The sequence below is a fragment of the Ursus maritimus genome, unplaced genomic scaffold (genome assembly GCF_017311325.1).
Source record: "Ursus maritimus isolate PB19 unplaced genomic scaffold, ASM1731132v1 scaffold_7, whole genome shotgun sequence".
Taxonomy (NCBI): Eukaryota; Metazoa; Chordata; class Mammalia; order Carnivora; family Ursidae; genus Ursus; species Ursus maritimus.
Window position 1 is genome coordinate 41784040 of NW_024426885.1, and position 19441 is coordinate 41803480.

Consider the following 19441-nt stretch of genomic DNA (forward strand, 5'->3'; position numbering starts at 1 on the left):
TTCATGTTCAGTTTTTTTAACTTAGTTTTAAACTTAATATTGGAGTCATTTCCTTGCTACTAATGTGGCTTAGAAGGCAGCAGTGTACATGTACTTGACCCAATTATGAAGCAATCTCTCTGGCCTAAAGTAAATCAGGTCATATAACCTAGTAGGCAGAAGACCTGTTTACTGTTGATGGATAATATCTTAGAAAAGTTAAGAAAACGATTGCTAATTTACAAAACCAAAATATCTATGAAAGTGAACTTATTTGAAAAATGTAACGTGGGTAAAGTCCTGCCTTAAAACAATAGTCCTAAATAACATTTTATTTCCTGAAGAGGTTGAACTTCAGTAAGTGTTTTAAATTCCTTTTTAACCCCTTCTGAAATATTTGCCAAAACCCTTTTTATTTTAAGTGAGATTATGTCAGAATTTCTTTACGTATATTAGTACTATTTAGGTGGGTCAGTAATTTTCAAAAATGAAACTTTAATCCAAGTGTTAATGTACTTTAATAAAAATAATGAAAAATGCTTTAGATCCCATGGAAGGTATGTACCCTTACAAAAATATCTAGGTAAAGAATTTAGAAGCCTACTTCAGGAAGAGAGCAACAAGAAGTTAAGCAGTATAAAATAGCTCATAGGAAATAGGTCATCCATTTGCCTTCAAGACACTAAAAGACTACTTCAGAGTTGTTAAAAAGGAGAAGGCCATTGAGAAACAGAAAAAGAGAAATGTTATCTATTGAGTTTTGATGAGTGTAAAGGAATAGAGGAAATATATCAAAATTTTAAGCATTGAAGTGGTATGTATAAATTAATATAATGGAAATGATAGATGTTTTATATATAAGAAATTAGGATTTGTGTTATCTGTGCAAAAAAAAATAGGTGAGCTCAATTCTCAAAGGCATTTTTATGTAGGTTACCCCCAAATCTCCAGAGAAAAAAGAAGGGGGGGTAAGTAGGTGGGTGTAGGAAGTGTTCTCAGCAGTTGTTCCAGTTCTCCATTATAATAGAAACACCCTCATGTAGCTGATAGGTCAGTGGGAGTGTCTGGGTCTTCTGTAATCTGATTAGATTTAAAGACACTAATGACCTCATTTCCTAGCGGAGAGGTAGCCCATGGCTTGTGGTGGCAAGAGTTTCCCTCCCTACCTGTAGGGCTTTCTTAGCCCTAATACTGTAGATATTTTAGACTGAATAAATTTTTGTTGTGGGGTTGGTCCTAGTAAATTGGAGGATATTTAGCAACACATGTGGCCTCTACCCATTAGATGCTGGTAGAACCTGCTGCCCCCCCCCCGCCCCAAACCCACCATCAGTTGCTTTAACCAAAAACGTCTGCAGATGTTGTCAAATGCCTTGTGGGGGTCAAAGTGGACCTCCCTCCCATTGGGGTGTGTGTGTGTGTGTGTGTGTGTGTGTGTATGTGTCTTGAAAATCAGTTGTAGACTCGATGCCCATTACTCTTAAATCTCTTATTCTAAACACAAGAGTACTGCTCTATAGATGCAGCATTCCCATCAAAACCAGGAATTTGGTTTGACATTGATAAATAATACAGTCTAGGCCACAGATGCCATTCAGATTTTACCAAGTGCCTCAATAATGGCTTTATGGCATAATACCCTCCTCCCTCCCAAAGAGCCATGATGCGGTCCAGAATCACATGTTGTGTTTAGTTGTGACAAGTCTCTACTCTTCTTCAGTCTGGAACATCTGTGTCTTTCCTGGTCTTTCCATGGCTTTGACATCTTTGAAGAGTTAGGATCTACTGTTATTTGTAGTTGTCCCTCAATATGTGTTGTGATTTAGGTTATATGTATTTGGTGGAAATACCACAGAAGAGATGCTGTGTTCTCAGTGCATCATACTAGGTGGCACACAGTTGTCACTTTGTATCATTACTATTGATGTTAACTGATCCCTTGGTGTCTGTTAGGTTCCTTAGCTCTCCTCATTAAAGTTTTACCCACTAGTTTTAGCATTCATTCTTGCCCAAATCAGTTTTTTACTCTGATGATTGTTGAATGTTTTTTCCTAATTATATCATTCCTTCTATAGTTATTAGCAGTTGGCCTACTTTAAGCTAGGTCTTTTTCTCACTTCCATGTATGTAAGACTGTATTTATATATTTATATATTCATTTCTTTATGTCAGTAGGAACATGGATTCTTGTTTTATTCAATCATTTGTTACTGTTATTTAAATGATAATATTGTTCTGTTGATGCCCAGATTTTCTTAGATTTGACATTTGGACGTTTCTTCAAATTGCCTTTTGATGTATCCAATTCTTACATTTCTTTTCTTAACGATAGACTGATATGTTCAGTACTCATCATACACCTTCCCAGCCCTGGAATCAACTATTTATCTAAGGACCCCTGTTTTCTTTTAGTGGAAAATGGTATTTAGAAATAAAGGTCTGGTGGGGGTGCCTGGGTGGCTCAGTCGGTTAGGCTTCCGACTCCTAATCGCAGCTCAGGTCTTGATCCTAGGGTCCTGAGTTTGAGCCACATGTTGGGCATAGAGATGACTTGAATCAATAAAACTTTAAAAAATTTAAAAACAAAGAAGGTCTGGGGGCGCCTGGGTGGCACAGCGGTTAAGCGTCTGCCTTCAGCTCAGGGCGTGATCCCGGCGTTCTGGGATCGAGTCTCACATCAGGCTCCTCCGCTATGAGCCTGCTTCTTCCTCTCCCACTCCCCCTGCTTGTGTTCCCTCTCTCACTGGCTGTCTCTATCTCTGTCAAATAAATAAATAAAATCTTAAAAAAAAAAAAAAGAAGGTCTGGTGATTAGGTATGGTCATTTCTTCTGCATTGTCATTGCTTCTAGGCCTTCTTTGAGTTCACAGAGCTAGGAAGCATGTAAATATATGCATTTGTCTCTCTCACACACACACACACGCTTATTTTGTATCTATATTTAGAACTATGAATTCACAATGATACCTCTAATTCAAGTTCAACACCATGTTTTATTGTAGCCTTTCCCCATTTTCACTTTGCTGACAGTGAGAGATCTGGTTTCTGTTATCCTCAACATATTTATGTTTTTTTTTCAATCCTCATGTATATAACCAATTTCCTGGCCACACAGGCCATCCCCTCAGTTTAAGTGCAACTAACCAAGAGGTCCCTCTTGCCTCCCCCCACCTCTCCATGTTAGAAAACACTAACTTTTTAAAGCATGCTACTTTGATAATCTTCCCCAGCACCTAACCAGGGTTATAGAAAAGGGTTGTTCATAACAGGATTGAGCGTTGGCTAGGGGAACACGTGGCAGAAAGATGAGAAGGGTGAGGAAAACTTCTGGTAAGAATGTAGTTGAGGGCACTTGGGTGGCTCAGCCGGTTTAGCATCCTGACTCTTGATTTCGGCTCAGGTCATGATCTCAGGGGTCTCGTGAGATTGAGCCCCATTTTGGGCTCTACGCTCAGCATGGAGTCTGCTTGTCCCTCTCCTTTGCTCCTCCCCTTGTACTTTCTCTCTCGCTCTTGCTCAAATAAATAAAATCTTTTTTTTTTTAATGTAGTTGAAATGATTAGTCAGAAGAGTTGTTAACTTTCTAGGGAGAAAATTAAAGATAGAGTTTGAGGGATTTGGTTGGAACATATCTGTATTTAAGTGCTTATTTCTCTATGTGGTTTTATTGGTTATTTGGCAATTTTGATGCTTTTTTTTTTTTTTTTTTTTTTTTAATTTTGATGCCTTTTTAAAAAAATGCCATCCTCGGGTGCCTGGGTGGCTCAGTCAGTTAAGCATCTGCCTTTGGTTTGGGTCATGATCCCAGGGTTCTGGGATCGAGTCCCACATCAGGCTCCCTGCTCTACACGGAGTCTGCTTCTCCCTCTGTCCCTCCCACTCATTCTCTCAATCTCTCTCTCAAATAAATAAAATCTTTTTTAAAAAGAAGAGTAAAAAATGCCATCCTATTTTTGAAAGCTAGGTATAGGTCCCTGAATTCTGTTATTTGTAGTTATCATATATATGATGATATATTTAAATCATTTCTTTTGCCTTCCCTGCTTTTTGTTTTGATTTCTAGCTTTCCATTCAGCTGCTGCCTTTCTGCTCTTTTTCTTATGGCATTATTTGTGTAATCATCTTAACTAACCTTCAGTGCTTGGAGGGTTATATCTTACCTGGGATTTTGGCCATCTTATTTTGCTAGTTAAGACTGCTGCTGGGTCACTGATGAAACGAACCATATTTGTCAATCTCTGTTTCAATTCTCAAATACTTTTATCTTCATTTTTATCATTTTCCTGTAGTTTAGTGTTGGGCCTATCTGGCACTGTCTTTTGTCTGACTCTTAAAGGAACATTCTGGACTTTATTTTTCTTCCTTTCTGTCATCCAGTATGACACTGGGTAGTGGGCTTCTGGATAATTGAATTAAAATTTGATTATCAGTGTAAATCATGGTAATATATTAGTTGTATTTATTAAGATTACATAAAGCTGCAGTTTTAAAGTTAATCTAACTTTATAGTTTTATAAACTCATTTTTTTGTTTCATAAAATGAATTTATATGGGTTGTCAACTTAAAAACAGAATCTTACAATTGAAGAGATTTTAAAGGACAAGTAGTCCCACCTCCTACCTAAGAGCAGATGTTCCTTCACAGTATCCTTCTTTAGCAGTTAACTCATTCTCATGAAGCAGTTTATTTTTTTGTCAGGTTCTTTTACCCACGATTACCTTTGTTCTGTGTCTGGGGATTCACTGACCATCCTGGGATCCAGTCATCAAGATGGTAGTGTGAAATTTACTGTATCCCTTGGACTAGAAACCTGAGATACAGATCGATGTGATACAGAGTCATGAATTTGAGCCCCACGTTGGGTGGTGTAGAAATTACTAAAAAAAAAAGAGAAAAAAAAGTAATAATAATCTTAAAATTTTTTTGTTATTAATAGGTTATTTAGCAATATTTAATTTCAGCTTACAAATAAAGAGTGTTCTTAACACTTCCCACTTGAAAGATTGCCAGTACTAGGATTATATTCATCTTTTTATTACTCTTTGGCCCTCCCCTCTCTCTCTCCCTCCCTTCCTTCGTTCCTTCTGATTTTATTTGGGGGAGAGAGAGAGCACGAGCAGGGGGAGGGGTAGAGAGAAAGGGAGAAGCAGACTCCCCCTACTGAGCAGGGACCCTGAGTTCATGACCTGAGCCGAAGGCAGACACTTAACCAACTGAGCCACCCAGGCGTCCTGGTTTCTTACTTTCTTTAATCTTGTCTGCATTTGATATAGTTGTTTCATGGAAATTAAAAGATTAACTGATAGAGTAATAAAAGATTTTTACCTTTTTTATTTTATAAGTTTTCTAAGAGAACTTAAATTTTTATTTTCATTTATTTTTTAAAGATTTTTATTTGAGAGAGTGAGTGTGAGAGAGAGAAAGGACGAGAGGGGGTAGGGTCAGAGGGAGAAGCAGACTCCCCGCTGAACAGGGAGCCATACTCGGGGCTCGATACTAGGACTCTGGGATCATGACCTGAGCCAAAGGCAGACACCCAACTGACTGAGCCACCCAGGCGCTCCAAGAACTTAAATTTTTAAAAATAGTTTTTATTTGGAAATATTTCCAAAATTACAGATGAGTTGCAAAAATAAAATACTACAAAGAACACTCCTTATCCTGATTATTTTAACATTTGTTTTTTCATTTGTTCTTTCTCTTCGTGAGTGTGTGTACCCATATACATGCGTACTTAATTTTTTTTCCTCAGAATTTAAAGGTAAGTTACATATATCATAGGCTTTTACCCTTAAAACCAGTGTGTATTTCCTAGTCATAATGGTCCCCATCTGTGGTAATCAAACTGCAGTAAATTTAACATGGTTCCAATATTTTTACCTAATCTTTTGTTCAGTTTGTCACTTACACAGTAAGGTCCTTTGTAGCATTTTCTCCTTTTCGGATAGAGGATCTAGTCTAGGGTGGGGTATTTTATTTAGCTGTTGTATCTCTTTAGTCTCCTCTAACCTGGAATATTTCCATAATCTTTGTCTTTTATAACATTGACATCCCCATAACCCTTAAAAAAAGCACCTCATTTTGGTTTAGTCTCAAGTTTCTCTAGATTGGATTTAAGTTACTCATTCTAGGGCCGGATACGACATAAGTGATGATGTATTCTTTGCAGTGCATCACATCTGGCGGATGTTCATTATGATCATCCAGTCAAGGGGTGTCTCTTCCGCTGCTGTATAATAACTGTTTTTTCCCCTTGCAACTAAAAAGCAGTCTTTGAAGAGATACTTTAAAACTATTCAAATACCCTATTTTTCATTAGACTATACTCTTAGATTTAGTGTACATGATGATTCTTTCATGATCCAGTGTTTACTGTGCTGGTTGCAAAATAATCATTTTCTTTCTCTCCTACTCCCTCCATGTTCACCAGTTCTCAACACTGCTATAGGCATGAGCCCACCCTCCTCCCCATTTTTCTTTTATCAATGTGGACTGGTGAATCTCTCTCTCTCTCTTTTAAAGATTTTATTTATTTATTAGAGAGTGTGCACGAGTGGGGGGAGGGGCAGAGGGAGGAGAGAATCTCAGGTAGACTCTGTGCTGAGCGTGGAGCCCAATGCAGGACTTGATCCCACAACCCTGAGATCATGACCTGCACCAAAATGAAGAGTCAGATGCTTAACCGACTGAGCCACCTAGGTGTCCCCCCTCTCTTTTTTAATGGTTCATAATTTATTACTTATTTTGGAGTTAATTTGTCCTGATTTGGCCTCTTAATGCTGGCTCTCTTGTACCTATCACATGTCATATTCTGTGAGTACTTCCTTATTTTCTGGCAGAACACAGTGTTCCAGGTTCATCTTGTACTTCTGCTCTAGCCCTGGAATCAGGCCTATTCTCTGATGAGTCCCATTCTCGGTGGGGTATGGTATTTAGAGACCAAGATCTGGGTACTAGATGTGCTCATTGCTTCTTGGCCCTTTTAGCAGATGGCAGTAGGAAACATGCATGTATATGTACATAAATCACATACACATATAGGTTTCTGCATATGCACATACCTGTTCTAGAAATCACGAGTTCCCACTATCTCTAATGCTAAACTATCTCTACAGGATTCTTTCTTGCCTTCTCTCTTAACCTTGACTTCCAGCAACATCAACACATTTACTCAAACCTATAATACACCTAAAATAGAGAATTGCTTTGTCCATTCTATTATAATAAATCTAATATGTTCAGGATTTCGTTTATTTTTTTGTTTTTGCAATCCTGTACTTGCTCCACCCTATGCTGCTACCCACTGAGGTTATCACGTGAATTACTGTGTTCGTAAGTTGCTTGGATTGTTTCTGTCTGCCTGCCTCTTAGTCTGTCTTTCTGTCTTTTCTTCAGTGTTTGCTAACCATTTGAATTACAAATAGGTTTATTTGTTCTGGCTTGCTTTCAGTTTAGATTTTTTTCCCTTCCATTCTTACTGATTTGTTTTTTGTGTATTTACAACATTAATATGCTTCCAGAAGTCACAAATATACATAAAGTTCAGTGAAGAGTCACTTCATTGAAATATATTCCAGCCTATCACCCATCCCTTGTAGGGAACCAACTTCATTGTTTTCTGCTTTATCCTTCCTGTGTTTCCTTTTTATTTTATGTATGTATGTATGTGTGTGTGTTGTTGTGTTTTTTTTTTTTTTTAAAGAATTTATTCATTTGTCAGAGAGAGAGAGTGTGAGAATGCGAGCACAAGCAGCGGGAGCAGCAGATACAGGGGAGGAGTAGGTTTCCTGCAAGGAACCCGATGTGGGACTTGATCCGAGGGTCCTGGGATCATGACCTGAGCCGAAGGCAGACACTTAACTGACTGAGCCACGCAGGCGTCCCTGTATATATGTATTTTTTAAAAGTAGGCTCCACAACCATTGAGGGGCTTGAACTCACAACCCTAAGATCAAGAGTTGCATGCTCTGTTGACTGAGGCAGCTGGGTGCCCATATTTACTTTTTAAAAATAAGCACAGATTTTCTTATTTTTGTTCCTTCTTAAATAAAAGGTAGCATCTAATGTGCTTTTTTTACTTTGCGTTTTTTAAATTTAGTGATAACCCTTGGAAATCACTCTATGGGTTTATCCTCATAATATATATATTTGTAATTTTTTTTGAAAAATTGGGTTTAGATTGTATTTTTTCCTTAGTTTCTTTCTTCCTCCATTCTCTTACATGTTGTGTACATCCCTTAAATTGCAGTTACATATGTGTAGTGTATGTAAATATACAGTGTTGGGAAAATTTTGTATATTCACATCTCTGTAATTATTTGGTCCTAATTTCAGTTGCAGATTATTCACACGTTGTTGTTTTAGGGTTTGGCTTAGCTAATGTAAAAGAAATCCCAGATAAGTTTGTAAATAGGTAGCTTCTTTTTCTCAGGCTTACCAGTCCTTGTCTGTTTATCTCTGGACTGATTTCAAGTTGCTATGTTGTCAGAGTCCAGTTTCCTCTGTGGTAGTGTTCTATCGTCTCTACACTATTAAAGAGTATAGAAGGAATGGGAAGATGAGGTAGCGACCCATCTAGAAGGCCAGGACCCACAAGGTGTACTGTGCTTCTCTTCACACATCATTGACAAGGACAGTCATGTGCCCACACAAGCAGCAAGAGATGTTAGAAAGTCAGGACAAGCATGTATCCAGCTACATATTCTTAAAGAAAAAGAAGGGGAGAATGAATATTCTCTAGCCACAGGTATCTCAAGATATTTATAGCTTCTCTTTTCAGCTGGTCCAGGCATTTTTAGTTGTAAAACCTGTTGCCTGTTTTAGCTGATATTTTCATGTGGTTCATTTTAGTATTTTATTTATTTTTTTATGTTCAAATAGCCAGCATTTAGTACATCATTAGTTTTTGATGTAGTGTTCAACAGTTCATTAGTTGCATTTATATTCTAGTATTTTTAATAGTTGAATTGTGTAGGCGGAGTTGTATTTTCATAAAGTGCCATGTATTGAATTTATGCTTTATTATCTGGATATTTTACAGTTTATGCTCAGATTATGTTATTTTAAATTCTGATGTGACAATGGCCTGCTTCTATAAAATCGTTGCTACCAATTATACTTTTGAAGTTATACTCATAAACAGAATGGTAATATGCATTGTTCTTCACGTAGGTAGGAATTAACAGTTTTTTCAGAAAAATAGCATCCCATTTCTTTAAAAGGTTTATTTGTGGAGTTTAAAGCACGCAGAAAAGATTTTCAGCTTTCTGTCTTGTACCTGTGGATTACATTCTCTGTGTAGTGCTCTGTGTTAACCTATTCTGTATTAACCTGTTCTCAAGGTCCTGTTCTTGGAAGTACATTCTTGATTTTAGTTTAGAGATGTCTGCATTTTCCCCTTAAATATTAATAATTTGAATATTTAACAAATTATGAAACTTTATTTAAGGGTTTTTTTGTCATAGGGTGGGACAATTTGAGATTATATAATTATGCTTAAAAGAAAGTTCTAAAGAGCTAAAAGTTATCCTAATCTTGGTAAAACTTTCTCCCTCAAACCCCCTCTGCTGCTACTACCTGCATCTTTTTAAAAACTCTGTAACATTTTTCTTAAGTCAATAAATTTTTATTTAAGGAATTTTACATGTGATTCCTTCCACTGCTAATCACCATAGTTCCTCCAAAGTTAGAATCATAATCTTCAAAATAGCCCTTTTAAAAAGAACTTTAGTTCAGTCCAGTTGTTACTGTCAGACCAGAGTTCTTTTGGTTGGGCTTCTTTGATCTCTACTTGAATATAGACATACTTCAAGAATTCTCCACCTGTAATCTTTGGTATCCAATTTCTTTAGGGCCGTAGAAGTCAAATTGTACAAGTACACTGATTGCTGTTTTGGCAAATGATCTAAAAGTATAATTCCTTAATTGTTTCTAATACCGACAAGTCTTGTAACTTCCACTCTACTCCATGAGCCTAACAGAAAATGTTACAGGTCTCATTGTCATCACTACAATAAACTGTGTCTCAATGTAGCCACACTAATGTAGTTTCTTTCAGAACTCATTTAGTTGTAGAACATGCTGATTTAATTACTGGTAAGAGTGCTATTCTGCTCTCAGGATATCCTTGTGTGGCTAGATGAATTCTAATCAGCTTACTATGTTTATCCTCATTTAGTACATAGTCTTCTTTAAAACTCAGAAATACATTTCTTACTGTTAAAAAAATTCAGATGACTTAAAAGCAGTTTTCCAGTTTTTTTTCCCCCTTTTAGGAGCCAGCTCAGTGAAAGATAGCATAATATTGTCATTTCTTCTTAGCTTTTGGTGAAGGAATTCTTCTTTCCCCTGTTTTATAATTGTGATTCATAAGCCAGTCTGTTAAGCATGGTCTTGGCATTAAAATTGTAAAAACCCAATTTTTATTCATTGTTCTCATAGAAACTGGATTCTCTCTTATGGATAAGTGCTCCATACGTCTGTTACTGGCATGTTTTTTTCCCTTAGCTGTAATAGAGTGTTGTACTTGGGATTTTTCTTGTTTGTCATACCCTGGAGAATTGAATAGAGGAGAATAATATGCTTAAGATTACTAGAACTGAAATATGCTAAAATAATTCCAAATCTTTAGAATGTTATTGTTAAGGAGCTTTCTTATTTTGTTGTAAATACTCTTTTCGTTAGATTAGATTAGGTTAGAGCAAACAGAATCCACAAATATTTCAACACCAAGAAAAATTAAGGAATTTGGTTAATGTGGTATGTCTCCTTTTTAAACCAGAATAAAATTAACACGATTAAAGGTAAGCCTAATTGACCTGGTTAAAACTTAGCTAGATTGCTGAATGATAAGGATGATTTTCGTCTTCCATGAAAAGTTGATTACTATATGGTGTCTTTGCAGATACTGTACACAGTCACTTTCACTAAGTGACCTTAGCATATGACACAGTATTTTTGTGTAGTCTTCATACACAGTTCACTTAGGTGCATATGGAATTTGAAATGCCATAAAGAGCTCAAGAGTCCATCGTTGTCGTCCTTCTTACCACCCCTGCCCCTTGTGTATCTGTGCATATACCATATCCAGTTGTTATTTTTCATTTTAGTTCTTAGATGGTAGGATGTATCTTCATCTCTTCCCCCTCCTTATAATAAACCCTGTATTAACCATGTAGAACTTTGAAGTAATAGTTAAGGAAAAGTTCTAATTGGATCCACTTTCTTTCAGATAAGCATTAAAATGGTAAAACATTAAAACTTTGAAAATAACAGTATTAGTAAATTGCTTTGTTCAACAGAGTAAACAAAGTTCATTGAATATGTCCTTTTAACATAAATTATTCAGTTATTCTGTATACTGTTAGGCTTTAAGGGCTTTATGAAAAAGAATTTATTGTGGTAAAAAAAACAAAACATGGAATCTCCCTCTTAGGAAACTTCTAAGTGTACAGTACAGTACAACCAATCTCTAGAACTTTTTCCTTTTGTATGATTTTTTTATATGCATTGAATATCAGCATCTCCCTAATTACCCCTTCCCCCAAACCCCTGGCAACTACCCTGCTTTCTGTTTTGATGAGTTTCTCCTATAAGTGGAATCATGCTGTATTAGTCCTGTGACTAGTTTACTTCATTTAGCATGACATCCTGAAGGTCTATCCATGTTGTAGCATATGATAGGATTTCCTTCTATTTTATGGCAGAATAATAGCCTATTGTATGGATATGTCATATTTTCTTTATTCATCTTTTTAAATGTTTTTTTAAAAAAGATTTATTTGAGAGAGAGTGCAGGTACAAGCTGGGTGTGGGGGTGCAGAGGGAAAAGTAGACTCTGTGTTGAGCAAGGAGCCGGATAAGGGCCTTGATCTCAGGACCCTGAGATCATGACCTGAGCTGAAGTCAGACGTTTAACCCACTGAGCCAGGTGCCCTTTTTTTGTGGGTTTTTTTTGGTGTTTTTTTTTTTTTTTTTAAATAATCTCTGCACCCAGTGTGGGGCTTGAAGTTAGAGTCCTGAGATCAAGAGTCACATGCTTTACTAACAGAGCCAGCCAAGTGCTTAACCATTCATCTTTTGATAGGTTGTTTCCACCTCTTGCCTATTGTGAATAATGGTGCAGTGAGCATGAGAGTGCAAATATTTCTTCAGAATCCTGATTTCTTTCTTTTCTTTTTTCTTTTCTTTCTTTCTTTCTTTTTTTTTTTTTTTTTTTGGATAAATACCTAGAAGTAGAACTGCTGGGGTCATAGGATAGTTCTTTTTTGAGGAACCTCTGTACTGTTTTCTGTAGTGGCTGCACCATTTAAATTCCTACCAGCAGTGTAACATGAGTTCCCATTTTTCTGTGCCCTTGCCAACACTTGTTATTTTCTCTTCTTTTTGATAGTGGCCATTCTAATGGGTGTGAAGTGATATCTCATTATGATTTTGACTTACGTTTCACTTTTTTTTTTTTTAAAGATTTTATTTATTTGATAGAGCACAAGCAGGAGGAGCAGCAGGCAGAGGGAGAAGCAGGCTCCCTGCTGAGCAGAGAGCCCAATGTGGGACTCCATTCCAGGACCCTAGGATCATGACCTGAGCCGAAGGCAGATGCTTAACCTAATGAGCCACCCAAGCACCCCATCACTTTTTTTTTTCTTTAAGATTTTTTATTTATTCAGTAGAGAGATCACAAGCAGGGAGGGAGAGTCAGAGAGAGAGGGAGAAGCAGACTCCCTGCTGAACAGGGCGCTCAACGTGGAGCTGATCCCAGGACTCTGGGATCATGACCTGCACTGAAAGACGCTTAACCTACTGACCCACCCAGGGGCCACTTGACTTACATTTCACTTATGATTAGTGATGTCAGGCATCTTTTCATATATCTGTGGCTCTTTGTGTGTTGTCTTTGGAGAAATTTCTATTCAAGTCCTTTGCCTATTTCTTAATCATTTTTTGTTTTGTTTTGCTATGAATTGTAGGTGTTCCTTATATACTTTGGATAGTGACCCCTTATTAAATATATGGTTTGCAAATATTTCTCCCATTTGTAGGTTGCCTTTTTACTCTTATTTCCTCTGCCAGGCAGAAAGAAACTTTTTAGTTTGATGTCCTGCTTGTCTGTGTATGCATTTATTGCTTGTGCTTTTGGTGTCATGTGCAAGAAGTCATTGCCGAGACTGCTGTTAATGTAACTTTTCTCCCATGTTTTCTTCAAGGAGTTTTACGGTTTCAGGTCTTACGTTTAAATCTTTAATCCATTTTGAGTTGATTTTTGTGTATGGTGTAAGATAATGTAAAGATAATTCTTTTCCAGTTTCATTCTTTTGCATGTGATACCTAGTTTTCCCAGCACGATATGTTGAAGAGACTATCCCCATTGAGTAGTTTTGGCACCCTTGGTGTGAAGATCATTCGGCCATATATATGTAGATTTATTTCTGGGCTCACTGTTTTGATTACTGTTGCTTTATAATGTGTTTTGAAACCAGGAGGTGTGAGGCCTCTAGTTTGTTTTTGTGAAGATTGTTTTGGCAATTCAATGTCTTCTGTGATTTCATGTGAATTTTAGTTTGGTTTTTCCTTTTTCTGTAAAGAATACCATTGGGATTTTGATAGAAATTGCATTGAACCTAGAGATCCCATTGGGTAATATGGCCATTTTAACAATATTTAGTCTTATAATCCATGAACACAAGATGTCTTTCCATTTATTTGTGTCTTCTTTAATTTTTTTCAGCAGTGTTTTTTGTACCTGTCAGTGTACAATCTTTTGCTTCCTAAGTTTATTCTTAAGGTTTCTGTTTTGTTTTGTTTTTGATGCTATTGTAAATGGGATTTTTTTCATTTCCTTTTTGGATTGTTCTTTGTTAGTTGTATAGACATGCAATTGATTTTTGTATGTTGATTTTTGTATCATACAACTTTAGTGAATATATTTATTCTAATGGGGTTGTTTTTTTTTTTTGGTGGACTCTTTTGAGTTTTCTATATACACAGTCATGTCATCTGTGAACTGATAAAATTTTACTTCTTTTCCAACTTGGATATCTTTTATTTCTTATTCTTGTCTAATTGCTTTTGTTGGTATGTCTAGTACTATGTTAAATAGAAGTGGTGAGAGTGGCCATCATTGCCTTATTACTGATTTAAAGGAAAAGCTTTCAGTTTTTCACTATTGAGTGTGATATTAGTTCTGGGCTTTTAATATATGATATTATGTTTAGGTAATTGCCTTGTTTTCCCAGTTTGTTCAGTATTTTCATCGTGAAAGGGTGTTGAATTTTGTCCAGTGCTTTTTCTCCACCAGTTGTCATGATGGACAGAATTTTGTCCATTCTGTTAATATGATGTATCACATTGGTTGATTTTCATATTGAATTATACTTGCATCCCAGTGATAAATCCCACTTGGTCATGGTGTATAATCCTTTCAGTGTGCTATTGAATTCAGTTTTCTACTATTTTCTTGAGGATTTTTCCATCTAAAGTCATCAGTGATATTATTTTGTTTAAAGACTTTTGAGAAGAGTTAGAACAATGTATCCCAGTCTGATTTTTATAATAATAATACTTGTTTACAGCGTGTTTTCATGTCAGTTATTTCATTTGTTTATTGCAGTCGTCTGTTAGATGTGTAGACCACATACACCAGTTTTCTTATGGAGATGCTAGACTCAGATTACGCATCATTACATAACTATTATGGGTAGTATTACCCATAATAATTAATACTTGTAGAGCATGTACTCCTTCAGGCACTCTTCTAAGTGTTTTACACATATTCATTTAATCCTCACAACAACCCTTTGTAGTAGGTACTATTATTAACTCCATTTGACAGATGAGTAAAATGTTGAGTAACAAGTAGTAGAGCTCACTGTTTATCTGGATTTTAATACAGACCTTACGGTTTCTAAGTCTACTTTGTTAACTGTTAGGTATATTGCCACTCACGGTTAACTGGAAGGGGGTCTATTTAATTTAGATCCTTAACTTGCTCTGCTGTTTTGTTACCTGTGGAGCCAGATAAACTTACTATCCAAAATATTATTACTGGACATCGATTTTGTGTGTGTGTGTGTTTGCGCGCGCGTGTGTGTCCCCCCCATCGATGCTTCTTTATTTTTTAAATTTATTTTAAGATCAAGACAGAACGAGTGGGGAAGGGGGGAGAGGGAGAAGCAGACTCCCCGCTGAGCAGGGAGCCTTACCTGGGACTCATTCCCAGGACCCTGGGATTATGACCTGAGCCGAAGGCAGATGCTTTACCAACTGAGCCACGCAGGTGCCCTGTATCAATGCTTTTTTTTAAATTTATTTTTTTAAAGATTTTATTTATTTATTTGACAGCAAGAGAAGGAACATAAGCAGGGGGAGTGGGAGAGGAAGAAGCAGGCTCCCAGCGGAGCAGGGAGCCCGATGTAGGGCTCCATACCAGGGTCCTCGGATCACGCCCTGAGCTAAAGGCAGACGCTTAATGACTGAGCCACCCAGGCGCCCCTATATCAATGCTTTTTAGAAAGAAGTAGAGCACTTGAGCTTTGAGGCATGTTTTTTCCAAATGTCCTTGATCTCTCTGGACTCATGAGTGTGCTTTGGGTATTAGAAGTTGCTTAAATCAGATATCAGGCATATGGATTATATACCTGATGTTTGAGAGAAAAACAGTAAGGAATAGGGAGCTAGGTTTTAACATTTATGTTGAGTCTGCTCTGTGTGGTTGTGCCTAAGAGGCCTGATCAAGTGATTGCCTGGGTGTATAAATTGCTTTAGATTACCAATGTCTAATATACCTCATTAGAGGTATTACCAATGTCTAATATACCTCATTTGTGCAAACCTGTTATATAAGAATGATGGGTTTATATACATAACACAGGTGAGAGACTTTATGTGCCTACTTTCACAGTTGGATTCCTTTTAGTATTAAGATTTTTCTAACATTTGGGGTGCCTGGGTGGCTCAGTCGTTAAGCGTCTGCCTTCGGTTCAGGGCGTGATCCTGGCGTTCTGGGATCGAGCCCCACGTCAGGCTCCTGGGAGCCTGCTTCTTCCTCTCCCACTCCCCCTGCTTCTGTTCCCTCTCTCGCTGGCTGTCTCTCTCTCTGTCGAGTGAATAAATAAAATCTTAAAAAAAAAAAAAAAAGATTTTTCTAACATTTAATATGCAAATCCATTTAAACTATCTTTTAATAAACCAGTTCTTGTGGAGCTTATTTTGATGTCACAACATGGTTATTTTAAAGATAATATTTGAAGAAAGATAACTTTGATGTTTAATTCCAGTTATGTTAGTTCACTGCAGCTAGTAAGGGAAGATGGTTACTGTTTTGATGTTGACTTTCGGCCTATCTTGAAATATGTTTCCCCACTTGTACTCTTAAACTTTTTGCATGCAGTACTGAAAGTATGAAGTTTATTATATTCTTATAAACAGAAAATCTCTAAGGAGATCAAATGATTTATTTGAAGATTAAAGGACAAAATTTAACATGACTTTTATAAAGGATGGGAAAATGTTCTCAGTCTCAATCTCCTTTTGAAAATGAGGGTTGTTTTTTTTTTTTTTAAGATTTTATTTATTTATTTGACAGAGATAGAGACAGCCAGTGAGAGAGGGAACACAAGCAGGGGGAGTGGGAGAGGAAGAAGCAGGCTCATAGCGGAGGAGCCTGATGTGGGGCTCGATCCCATAACACTGGGATCACGCCCTGAGCCGAAGGCAGACGCTTAACCGCTGTGCCACCCACGTGCCCCGAAGATGAGGGTTTTTGTGCTTTTCATACAGATTTAATTCTTTGGATTTGATTATAGGGGCTCATGGGTCTTTTCTCAATTCTGAAATTCAGAGTGTTAAAACTGAAAATTATTTTTTTAAGTCACATCTCTCCATACACCTTTTTATTTTTTTAAAAATATTTTTGTTTATTTATTAGAATGAGCAGGGAGGAGAGGGAGAAGCTGAGGGAGAGGGAGAGCTGGGAGCCCAACGTAGGACTCCATTCCAGGACCCTGGGATCATGACCTGAGCTGAAGGCAGACGCTTAACCAACTGAGCCACCCAGGCTCCCAAAACTGAAAATTGTATTAAATTGATTTGTCAGCACACTGATCTGAACTGAGGTGGAGCAATTTACATCTTTATCCCACTTCATGTGAATATGAATGCATTTTGCTGCAGAAATCATATATGTTATTATATAGTACTGCTTTAGATTCCCGTGTTATGTAATATATTGTATATATTCTGTAACTACTTTTTAAAACTTAGAAAACTTCTTAGTCATGGTCGTCATCTGGCCCCAACAGTTTCGCTTAAAAATGAATATATATGGACCTTTATTACTTTTCATAAGCTGCCTTATTTCCATTGTTGGAAGAATATGCAGCATGAATCAGTAGTATGAGGAATAAAGTATATGTTGAATTAACTGTATTGATTACTAAGTACAGATTGGTAATAGTTACGCACAGCACTAATTGTTGATTTTGTGGCACAATACCACAGTGACTCCATAGGCATGGAAGCACAGTGGGAAAACAAACCAGGTATTGTCTATCCTGCTCTGTCTAGGATACATGTTTATGTATTTCAGTTATTCTTTGTGGTTTTTATTTTATTAAAGGAGACACTTTTATAAGGATGCAAAGTAAGAAGGAAACAGTTGATCTTTTTCTCATTTCTTTAGTCTCCTACAAAAGCTGTATATAATGCCAGACATTGGAACCATCCAGACTCAGAAGAGCTACCTGGGCCGCCAGTAGTAAAACCTCAGAGTGCCACAGTAAGTGAACTGTACTTCTTAATTTCATTTTTGTTTAAGCCATTAGTATCTTTATTCACAGTTTGAAAATCTTTGACTTTAACAGTTTATTTTGGTCTTCCTCACTAAAATTGAGAAGCTTCAGTTTAATTCATTGGATTGTAGACAGGATTATTGAAATTCTGGTGCTACTAGTTTATAGATAAAAGCCTTAAAAAATATTGGATCACTTTTTACTCCTGACCCACATCTTACAGAATTACTGTATTTAGTGTCTTAAGGGTAAATCATTTCATATTTGAAGTTTGTATTAGCTATTAAGAGCTATATTATAAATTATATCCTACATAGATCTTAGAGTAGCTTTGAGTGGTTAATTTGAAATTAATTTGAGTAATTAATTTCAGGGGAGAACTTTTTCCTGCATTCCAGTAATAGCTTTCAGTTCAAAACACATTTGAAAAAGATTCTTATCAAATTATTATTTTTTTTTCAGAGTAACTGGGAGGACCATAGATTAATACTTCTCAGTTAATGGTAACACCTCAGTCATCTTGAGCTGTCAAGGAATGAATTGTTTATAACAAAAAAATTAGGGATAGAGATCTTTCTAAAAGATAATAATGTACAGTTACCTGTGTTCTTAAGTTGAATATATTAAATTCCATTTACCAGTATAAGATCATCATTGTGTGTATTAGTAATTATATACTAGGCTTTTATTATGGCTCTTTATTTATACCCTAAATTACAGATTCTTTACTTTAAAAGTTCTCTTGTCTATCTGTTGTAATTTTCTTGTCCTGTTCCTAGCTTTGTATCAGTGTGTGTGTGATTGTGATTATTTATTCCTTCTAACGGTCTTGGAGACAAATAAAACCGCGTGTGAAATGTGAGGTTAAAAAAGACCAGATGGAATTCCTGAGTGGTTCTTTTTGTGAGTCTTACCTAGTAGTGCGTAGAATTTTAAAGTAGCCTTTATGAGCTTTTCAGAGGCCTCTCCCCACCTTTTTTTTTTAAGCCAAATTTGCTAGGTAGATGAGCTGTTACTATTTTTATATATTTATTTACAACAATAATTTAATGCCTTTATTAATAGGTGAGGCTGTCTTCAAAGGAACCAAATCAAAAAGATGATGGAGTTTTTAAGGCTCCTGCACCACCACCCAAAGTGATAAAAACTGTGACAATACCTACTCAGCCCTACCAAGATATAGTTACTGCACTGAAATGCAGAAAAGAAGACAAAGAAGTAAGCAGCCATATACAGTTTTACTGCACATGGATAGATTTTTGTATGTAACATTTAGCCTTTTAATGTCTTGAACAGATATCCACGAACTTACCTTTCGTAGTACTACTGATGTTTTTAAAACTTCTCTTTTAGTTGCCATATAATGAACTCTTTTATATACTTCTAAGTGAAGTACAGCTAGCCCGTAGATTTAAATATGCTAGTTCATGGTTACAAAAGAAGTGGACTTATTTTTTCTTGGCAGTTGTATACTGTTGTTCAGCATGTGAAGCACTTCAATGATGTGGTGGAATTTGGTGAAAATCAAGAGTTCACTGATGACATTGAATACCTGTTAAGTGGCTTAAAGAGCACTCAGCCTCTAAACACACGTTGCCTTAGGTGAGATCTTACTTTTATATTTGATAAATATATGCATGCTCTATCTTACTAAAATTTTCCAGCCGAATAGAGC

General features: G+C 36.6%; 1 protein-coding gene across 2 annotated transcripts in view; it reads left to right on the forward strand.

Moving 5' to 3' along the window:
• WAPL (WAPL cohesin release factor) overlaps positions 1-19441 on the forward strand; it is a 78568-nt gene that overhangs the window by 33266 nt on the left and 25861 nt on the right. For both annotated transcript variants that reach the window (XM_008696125.2, XM_008696126.2), the window contains exons 5-7: positions 17658-17753; positions 18832-18984; positions 19232-19368. In XM_008696125.2, the coding sequence (XP_008694347.1) occupies positions 17658-17753; positions 18832-18984; positions 19232-19368 (386 nt within the window). The remainder of the gene's footprint in view (positions 1-17657; positions 17754-18831; positions 18985-19231; positions 19369-19441) is intronic.